Below are 10,000 nucleotides of genomic sequence, written 5' to 3' on the forward strand. Positions count from 1 at the left end.
GCGTGTGCCTGCGCGAGGCCGAGGCGAAGGGCTAAATGGGCCCGTAGTTGCTAAGGGCGGAAGGCCTCTCCTGTTGCTGCACCGATTGTTGCGATTGCGATTGCTGTTGTTGCTGTTGTTGTTGTTGTTGCTGCTGCTGGGCTTGTTGCTGCTGCGGCTGCTCGCAGCCGGCGGTGCTCATGTCGCCTCCCGCCGACTGGTGACGTCATACGTGCGAAAGGGGTGGTTGCTTGAGTACGTGATGATGTAGATGATGTTGAGACGCGCTAGCCACGCTACCCGGTGGTAAAAGTGCGCTACCAGGTCCCGGTGCCGCTGGGTACGGCATGGCGACACGACCTACGACGCCCTTCATGCTGGCGCTTCCTATTCCTCCGCTGACGCCTGTCACGCCGGCTACCATACCGGCGCCACCGCCTCCGTGAACGCCTGCGCCACTCCCGCCTCCGAAGAGACGCCTCCATAGACGCCGCCAACTGTCGAGGGTTTTGCCGCTCCAGATCCAAACGCCCGACGTTATGCCGACCGCGAGGGCCATGAAGTACTTTAGCATGAGGACGGAGTATAGGGGCCTTGCCCGAGACCGACATGGACAGGCCAGGGAGCTCAGCCACTCGTCGCGTAATACGGACTCGTAGATGTGACAGGTTAGAACCGCGCCGGCTGGAAGTGTATACAGAACGCTGAACACGCCTATTCGTATCATAAGTTTCTCCAACTTGTCCGCTTTCGCTCCTGGCTGTCGCTTTATAACCGAACGAATTCTGAATAGACTGACGAAACCGGCCAAGAGGAAGCTCGTTCCCAGTAAGAGGTAAACGAAGAGCGGCGCTAGAATGAACGTGCTCACGCCTTCCGGAGCTACCGTGCATACTCCGGCTACCGGATCGCCCGCTACTCCTCCTGCCATGTACGCCCAGACCGTTTGTACCGTAGGCGCTAGCCACGCTGCCAGATGAAAGTATTGGGAGTAAGAGGCTATTGCTTCGTTTCCCCATTTCAGACCGGCCGCGAGGAACCACGTGAATGCCAGTATGACCCACCAAACTGATGATGCCATGCCGAAGAAATAGATCATCAGGAAGACCGTCACGCAAGCTCCCGGTCCCTGTGCTCCCGATCTCAGCGCTGGCCCGTCGCAGGCTATCTCTTCGTGTCCTATCACGTTCTTCGAGAGATAACCGAGGGACACGACGAAGTAACACGCCGAGAGGAAGACTATCGGTCTCTCAGGATACTTGAAGCGCTGGGTGTCGATCAGAAACGTGGTGACGGTCGTGAGAGTGCTTGCGGCGCATAGGCCGCTCCACAGGCACAGCCAAACGGCCGCGAACCCTCGCTCTTCGGGGGTGAGAAACGCCCCGTGACACGGCAGGGCGCAATCCCGTACCCCTGCAATTTCCTGAATGATGTTCCGAACGTTGTCCGCCTGCGGTGGCGCCGGAATGACTCCACTTACGGCCATGCCGGCCAGTCCAGCTCCCCCGCTGTTGCTTCCGCTTATCTGGCCGGGTATCACCGTGCCCGTTGTTCCCACCCCCAGAGGCACGAGAGGTGCCCTGCATCTGCACGAGCAATCCCTCGCCCTTTCCCCCGGGGGGTGCTGGCAGTTTTTTTGATTTTTTCCTGGCTTGCAACGAGCCGGCTGCATGGTCTTGGACGGTCTTGTTGGTCTAGTTGGCGTAGCTACTGGTTGCATCGGTGCATTGCTCGCCGAGCCACCACCGTTACCACCGCTTCCCGAACCGCCACCGTTGCTCGTACGATTATTTTGATCCATACAAAGATTCTCTGGATCGCCATAATTCGGTAACCTCTCGCAGGCCATTCTTTCCGGCCAAGAAAAACCGTACTGTTGCATAAGGGGCGCGCAACCGGCACGAGCCCTTTCACAAACGCTTTTGCAAGCTGGCAGAGGTTTAGTATACTCGGGCAAGCATATTGGCGTATACATCGAGCAAAGGAAGAACTTTAAATCTGGAGAACATTTGATCTCGACTAAAGGCCAAAATTGATGAACCTCCAAACCAGCCTCGTCTTGAGTATCGTGATTCAATTCGTTTGGCATGGCTGTTAAATTGTAACCGATACCACGGCACATCGGTATCGTGATCTCTTCGCATCGGCCATTTCCGTTCCCCGAACTTCCGCTATTACTACTTCCAAGTCCGGAATGACTACCACCCCCACCCCCACCACCACCACCACCTCCACCACCACCACCACCAACACCACCAACACCACCACCGCTATTTCCACCACTCCCACTTCCACCGATCACGCTGTTCCCAGCACCGCCAGGTATAATACCTCCGGATACTGAACTCCCACCGGAAACTACCCCGATCGACGATGACGACGAGGACGAGGACGATGACGAAGAAGATATTGCCGATGACGAGGACGACGAACCACCGCTCGATAACGAAACCCCGCCGTTGCTCACCGAACCAATCGCTGATTCTAAACGTGCGACTGGTAGCGTAAACGCCATTAGCAATATCGATAAGAGTAGCGTCATTGTCCGGCTTGGTAACAACTTCGTCCGTCGAAGTGGTCTCATCGGTTTCGACCTTCGATTCATTCCCGCATTGATCGCATCACTCCTGCCTGAAACAAAGATATTATTATTGAATTTTTAAATGGGGAAAAAAAAAAAAAAGAAAAAACCAGTAAAGAAAAAGGGAAAAAAGAAAAGAAAAAGATAATCCAACCGCCGAGGGAAAACGAATTAAATAGATTCGTTTGATTTGATATCGGGAACATTCAATATCTCATTCACCAATGAAATACAAAGATTCTCATTGTTCGACGATACAAACGCGATTTTGCGATCATAGAAATGAATATATCATACATTCGTCGAACATTTTGTAAGAGCTTATAAAAAAGCACAATCATTTAAAATCCTCATCATAAACGTTAATATAACTAATAACGAAAATTATTCAAGATATATTATTATTTCGAAATTTCGAACCAGAAGGAGCTCGAAGAAGGATTCGATCAATTTTACTCTTGGAGTATCATATCTAATCTCTAAGCTATTAAGATACCGATGATAGATGCCGTTGTTCGTGACCTTAACGATCGGAGCATACCGTGTTCAGGTGGCCCCGTACATAAATCAATGTCCAACCATAGATCGCCAGGCTAGATCCAGTGTTGTGCTTCGTATATACTAACGTGGACCAAACACGATTGGCACGCACCGTACTATAAGGGGTTTACCATGAGATGAAAAAAAAGAGAAAGAAAGAAAGAGAGGGGGGGGCGTGGGGAGGAAGGCAAGAAAAAGTGAAAAAAAAACAGAAAGAGAGAGAGAGAGAGATAAAAAGTGCAGAGGGCAAAGGGTACACGGAAGAGGAGTGAGGAGAAGAACTCGAGAAGCAGTCACGGATCTTATAATAGTCGAGCCGCGGAAAACACGTGACCGGAGCGAAATGTTATTGTAGGAGTCAGTGTTAGTTTTACCGTTTGTTAACTGCTAGAAACCCCGAACCCGTTCCTCCTCCCCTAAGCTATTTATAAAACGCAACGGTTGCATCCCACGGTATACAACACCGTAAAAGTGTGCAGAGAGAAAGAAAGAGGAAAAGAGAGAGAGAGAGAGGGAGGACGACCAAGAAAGAGAGAATTTAAGGCACGAGCCACTACGTGTGTGGCTCGAGAAAGGATTGTGAACGGACGTGTCCTGAAGGATCGTTCCCCTCTTCATAGAGGAAGAAGACAGGTCCTACGTGTCTCGACTTTACTAATTTTTTCTTTCCTCTCTCTCTCTCTCTCTCTCTCTCTCTCTCTCTTTTCTACTTTTAAAAGAAAATGGTGAATTTCTCTAGATCTCTAACTCTCTTTTAGCTTTACGAATGACTTTTCTCTTTAACGATGATAACTTTGCAAGAAAGTAAAAAAAGAGTAATAGAGGAAGTAATAGACAGAATAATAGAGAAAGAGAAAGAGAGAGAGAGAGAAAGTAGTACAGAGAGAAAGATAGACGGAATATTACATATACTTTTATTCTTCATCTCTCTGTTCCTCTTTCGACACAGAACGAATCGTTTATCTCGAAATTTGCATCTTCTTCAGCCTCAACGAAAGGAAGCCACCAACCATGAGAGAGAAAGAGAGAGAGAGAGAGAGAGAGAGGCACAAAGAGAGACAGAAAGACAGAAAGAGAAAGAGTATTTTTCCGTCAGACTCTTTGTACCTTCGTATTTACAAATGTACACGAAGAGAAACTCTCTTTCTTCCCTCTTTTCCTCCTTCCCCTTTTCCTCTTGCTTCTTCTTTTCTACTTCTTCTTTTTCCATTAACGTAAAGGAAGGAAAGAGAGAAATTCGATATTCGTACTTATCGAATCGAAGGCCAACAAATTCAGTATTCAATCGATTCCACGTTGTTAAAGAACCCTACTTAAATCGAGAACCGACCAAAGTCCAATAGTATGTATGTATACATACACATACACATATACGCGCGTATAGACGTTTATATGTATATATCGAGGAGTACACGAAAAGAAGAGAATAACTTATCAATATTACAATCCCTTTTACATTATCCTATTCCGTCCACTTGACTTATTATTATTCATATCGTGAAAAATTTCTCGGGGGAAAATTTAATCATCCGTATGAAGATCACCGTTTCATTGATCTCTCTTTCGTATTCCTTCTAAAACACGATCTCTAATTGAGATAATAAAGACAGCTGTTTTTTTCCACTTCAAACAAGACCTTCGATTGTTATTATATATATATATATATATATATATATATATATATACATATGTACGTATGTAATAATCAAAAATTGTATATAATAAGAAAAAAAAAAAAAGAAATAAATAAAATATAATAATAATGAAAATAATATATTAATAATATCCCTACTATTTAATTATATCTCTACTTCGTTGAAAATTCATGATAAAATTAATAATCATAAATATGAGAATATACAGATATAAATCGTACATAATCAATCATCGTACGTACACATTTTTATAATCGATCAAATATATACAATACATTTCTTTCTTTTGTTTATACGAATATTTGTTAAATCGATAAACAAATAAATATATTCGTATTATTTGTAAGTGAATAAAATACTTTTACCATATATATCATTATCGAGTATCGATTGATCGAGTATATAAATGATATACCTGAGTTGATGGAAGATTGAGAAAGAGTTATAGTAAAAAAAATTTTTGTGAGTGATGCCAACTCGAAAAACGATGAGAAAGCAATTTACATACACACATTCATACATATGTACATATATGCATATTCCTCCTCCTCCTCTTCCTCTTCCCCCCTTGTTACTCTCGATCGAACGTAATCATCTACAACTTTATATTCCGGACGTGACGTTTCACCTTTCTCTCTCTCTCTTTCTCTCTCTCTTTCTCTCTCTCTCTTGCTTGCTCGATTTCGTTTTCTTCTCATCCAAGTACTATAATTTCCCATTAGGGTGAATTTTTTCGTTGCCGTATCTCGCCGGTCGTGGCTTATTTTGTGGGACGAAGAGTAGGTGAAAAGGGGAGGAGGAGGAAGAGTAGAGATATGGCGCGCGAAAAGGAGAGCCGTTGAAACGAGAAGAGAAGGAAAAAAAATGGAGGAGAAAGAGAGAGAGAGAGAGAGAGAGAGAGAGAGAGAGAGAGAGAGAGAGAACGAGAGGGACGTACTCTTGGCAATGAATCAGTTTTAAGGCCTCGCCCCTACGATGAATATGCTGCCAGCCGGTGCTTGAATTATGATATACTTTTCTCGCGTGTAAATTCCACCCTTCCTCCTCTGGACCCCTCCTCCCTCCCACCGGTACATTTCCTCCCCACTCTACCTATCTCACCGTCCCACCTTTTAAAAACCTCCTCGACCCTCTTATCTCGCACCTTAAATGCTCGACTCTCTCTCTCTCTTTCTTTCTCTCTCTCTCTCTCTCTCTCTGTTGATGTTGATTATCTCCCGGTTAATTGCGACGCTCTTTTACGAACACGTGAGAGGAGAGAAATTGGAAATACCTCATGACTACTTTTTCTTTCTTCCTATTTTTCTTTTTTTTTCCTCTTTCTCTTTATTCCCTTTTTTCTTCTTTTCCTTCTTCTTGTTTTTCTACGACTTCCCGACAAAACATATATGTTAATATTTATACATACATATATGTACGTATCTATGTCAATATAAGTGCATGGAAATATTCTATTGACTATACTAACCTAAATTACTCGATATATGGGCTGATTTTATAAATAGAGACTTTAACTAAGTATACACACGTCATAATTCAGATAAATGAATTCTTAATTAACGTGGGTTCTCTAATATCTTCTTCTTCTATTTTATATATATATATATATATATATATATATATATATATATATATATATATATATGAGATAAAGAGCGAGAGAAAAAAAAAAGAAAGTGATATTTATAAATCGATTAATTTTTTTTTTTATCTTTAAAGAATGATTAAGATACTCGATTAAAGTCCCCATCATGTCAGTTTACAAATTTCACGCGTCTTAATTATTTTAAAACTACCACGTATATATGTGGGGACTAATGTCGACGACTCGAACGTTAGTCTTATTCACGGTCTGCCTTTGGTATAAGCCCGTATACGTCGTTCATATTCATTGTAGTACAGAAGGCTAAGCCCTGGGGTTATGATAAATCCTCTCATCCTCTCCGTCTCTCTCTCTCTCTCTCTCTCTCTCTCTCTCTCTCTCTTTTTCTCTCTATCTATCTATCTATTTCTCTTTCTCTCTCTCTCATTTATGCTCGAATCACTCGCAAGAGGCTTATACGGGCGTTCACGTAAAGATCCATACATATATATATATATATATATATATATATATATATATATATATATATATATACAAGCAGAAAGAGATAGAGGGGCAGGAGGGGGAGAGGAATGATGAGAGATACATAGATACGTACTCGGTAATTTTCGCATGACATTTCCCAAGAGATTCGTCGATGTTGTTACCACTAAAATTACGCACACTTAATCGTTCACAAACTACAGATAGTTTAATTAACGTTAGAGATATAATTCCCACGAAATACGGATTACTAAGAACGGATATAATAATAATTAATCGTTGTTGAAATTCTACGAAGCGAAATAACGAGGAAATAAAAAATAGATAACGCGCGAAAGAGGGTTGGGATTCGGGTGAGAGTGGGAGGTAAGTTGAAAGAGAAAGAGAGAAAGAGAGAAACATAGACATGTCCTCGCTAATTTTCGCCTGACATTTCCCAAGAGATTCATCGATGTTGTTACACCTAAAATTACACATATGTACAAACATTTAATCGTAGACAGTCTACAAATAGTATAATAAACTTTCCTGATATAATTATCTACTAAAATACGGATTATTTTCAAACGGATATCATCATAAATTAATCGTCGTCGAAAATTCGAAAGAACGTGAATGTGTAACGTGAAATAAAACGAGAAACGACGCATGAAAAAGGGTGAGTGAGAAAAAGAGAGAGAGAGAGAGAGATACAGACAGACAGACAGAGAGAGAGAGAGAGAGAGAGAGAAAGAGAGAATGAGAGAGAGAGAGAGGTGCTGTTTCTATTAATATTCCGAGTCCTCTCGCTCGCTCGAGACGCCTCCTCGAGACGTCTTCTCGAGTGCACGAGACGACGGGCGCGCGTTAATGCCTCCTCGAATGTCGCTAGGTTTTGAATCCTCTCTTTCTTTTTCTACTGGCAAGTGGTCAAGGCTGACCCTGAGGCACGTCACTCATCGTTGAGTCGACCTAGCCAGTGTATGTAACTTATAAAAGAGAGAAAAGAGAGAAAGAGAGAGATGAAATTGGATGCTTTCACGATACGTGACAGAAGAGAAAGAGAAAGAGAGAAAGAAAGAGAGACGAGGGTAGGTATAAATCAAAGCTACGAAAGAGAGAAAGAGAGAGAGAGAGAGAGAGAGAGAGAGAGAGAGAAAGAGAGCTGAGATTTATGGCGAAGTATGGATAAGGCACGCGTTATATTCCCCTCGTTAGTCGGCAAAACCAAGCAGCTATGTTCGTGATAGTGATAACGATGTAGTGGTAGTGTAATGCTAGAGTGTATTAGAGAGTGGTTGGTTGGTTGGTTTGCTGGTTGGCTGGTTGGCTGGTTGGCTGGTTACTTGCTTGCTTGACGACGCTATAACGTTTTATATCAAATCGCGTGGCAACGACATTAATCAGCAAATTTCGAGACGTCACGATTCCTACATCGGTGGCAATGTAAGTTACTGCCATGTCTTTTCTCTCGTGATAGAGAAGAAAATCTTTTACTTCCTTTTAAGATATCATTCTACTTTCTCTCTCTCTCTCCCTCTCCCTCTTTCTCTCTCTCTTTCTCTATCTCTCTTACTACGATAACAATCACGATACTCTTGACGAACCTAACAGAGTTAATATTAAAGAATTTAATTGCGACGAGATTGAATCCTTCAATCTTTCCTTTTTTTTTTCTTTCTTTTCTCTCTCACTCTCACTCTCTCTCTCTCTCTCTGTTTTTCTTTTTGTTTTAGATCTTTAAGAATTAATGAGAACAAGAAAAAATAAAAAAGAAGAAGAAAAAGAGAGGAAGCATATACATACATGATTAATAATTAATTATTCGTTGATCAATTAATCAATCACATGTACATGCTTTTTCATTATTTTATAATGAATACACGATAATATCGTATATATTAATATTTTATGATATTATCTTTTCGTTTGGCAATTAAATTAACTAAATAAAATATACAAATTCAAATGAGAATATGTATAAAAAGTATAAATAGTCTTGTCGATCATGCTCGTCGCTTATCATCTAATTAGCAAGTTTCAAGAGTCCTTGTTGAATATACGTGACAAGGGTGATCATATGCTCGTTAAAAAGTGTATAATATATTATACAATATGTACATATATATACATATATTATATATATATATATACATATGTATACATGTACATACACACATATATGTGTGGTGCGTGTGCATATATATATATATATATATATATATATATATACTCGTCGAAACATTTAACAAGTGAGAGAGATAAAACTGAACACTGTTACGAGAGAAGAGAGTATCGAGAACTTTAAAGTAAAGTTTCGAACAAGCATCCCGTCATGGGATCCGTCGGTGAATGATGGATCGACCTGTCGCAAGAATTATGACAGATCGTTTGTGCCGGTCCTTGTTCCGAGCCGTGCCACAGGATGTACCAATCCCGTCGACTCGTATGACTTTTCTCTCGGAACTACGAAGCTAAACGCAAAATATATTCTATACTATATAAAATTATTTTTATTCTAAAGAAAATTCGATAAATTAATTAATTTATGAATTAATTATAACTATTATTATTATTATTATTATTATTATTATTATTATTATTATTATTATTTCTTTGTTCTCAAATTCATTTAAAAAAAAAAAAAAATTGGTCACATCGGATATTAACTAAATTTATATATTTAATACTAATCACAGAACAGATCCAAAATATTTCTATTATTTAATTATTATTTATTTTTTATCATTATTATTGTTGTCGAATTTTAATAAGTTAATTATACATAAATATTTGCATTTTTCTTTAGAAACTGGTCGATCTCTCATTCGTGTTAAGGATACAAATTTACAATGTCTAGAAACGAAAGGGACGAGAGAGAGAGAGGGAGAGAGTGAGAGGAGAGACTTAACTTATTTAAAAAGAAATATCATTAAAAAAGATCCATTCGAAGAAATCGATTTTATCATCTTTCGTTTTTCTGTTCCTTCTTCTTTTTTTTCTCTCTCTCTCTCCTTTTTGCAAGATTCGAATCGTTTTTAGCCACTGTCTGGCACTGCAGGACGTTTTTTGCATAAATTATTCTTGACGACGGGAGGTCCGTCGCCGGCTTCATCTTTTTCGATAGAGAAAATATTTACGTCCACGTCGTAGCAGTATATCACAGTCTAGAACCATATA

General features: G+C 40.8%; 1 protein-coding gene across 9 annotated transcripts in view; it reads right to left on the minus strand.

The window, feature by feature from the left end:
- LOC124954622 (frizzled-2) overlaps positions 1–10,000 on the minus strand; it is a 126,274-nt gene that overhangs the window by 1,848 nt on the left and 114,426 nt on the right. For all 9 annotated transcript variants that reach the window (XM_047507815.1, XM_047507817.1, XM_047507823.1 and 6 more), the window contains one exon: positions 1–2,610. This exon is cut by the window's left edge and continues 1,848 nt beyond it. In XM_047507815.1, coding sequence (XP_047363771.1) covers positions 206–2,610 — 2,405 coding nt within the window. In that variant the 3' untranslated portion in view covers positions 1–205. The remainder of the gene's footprint in view (positions 2,611–10,000) is intronic.

Source organism: Vespa velutina, chromosome 15, assembly GCF_912470025.1.
Source record: "Vespa velutina chromosome 15, iVesVel2.1, whole genome shotgun sequence".
NCBI classification, from domain to species: Eukaryota; Metazoa; Arthropoda; class Insecta; order Hymenoptera; family Vespidae; genus Vespa; species Vespa velutina.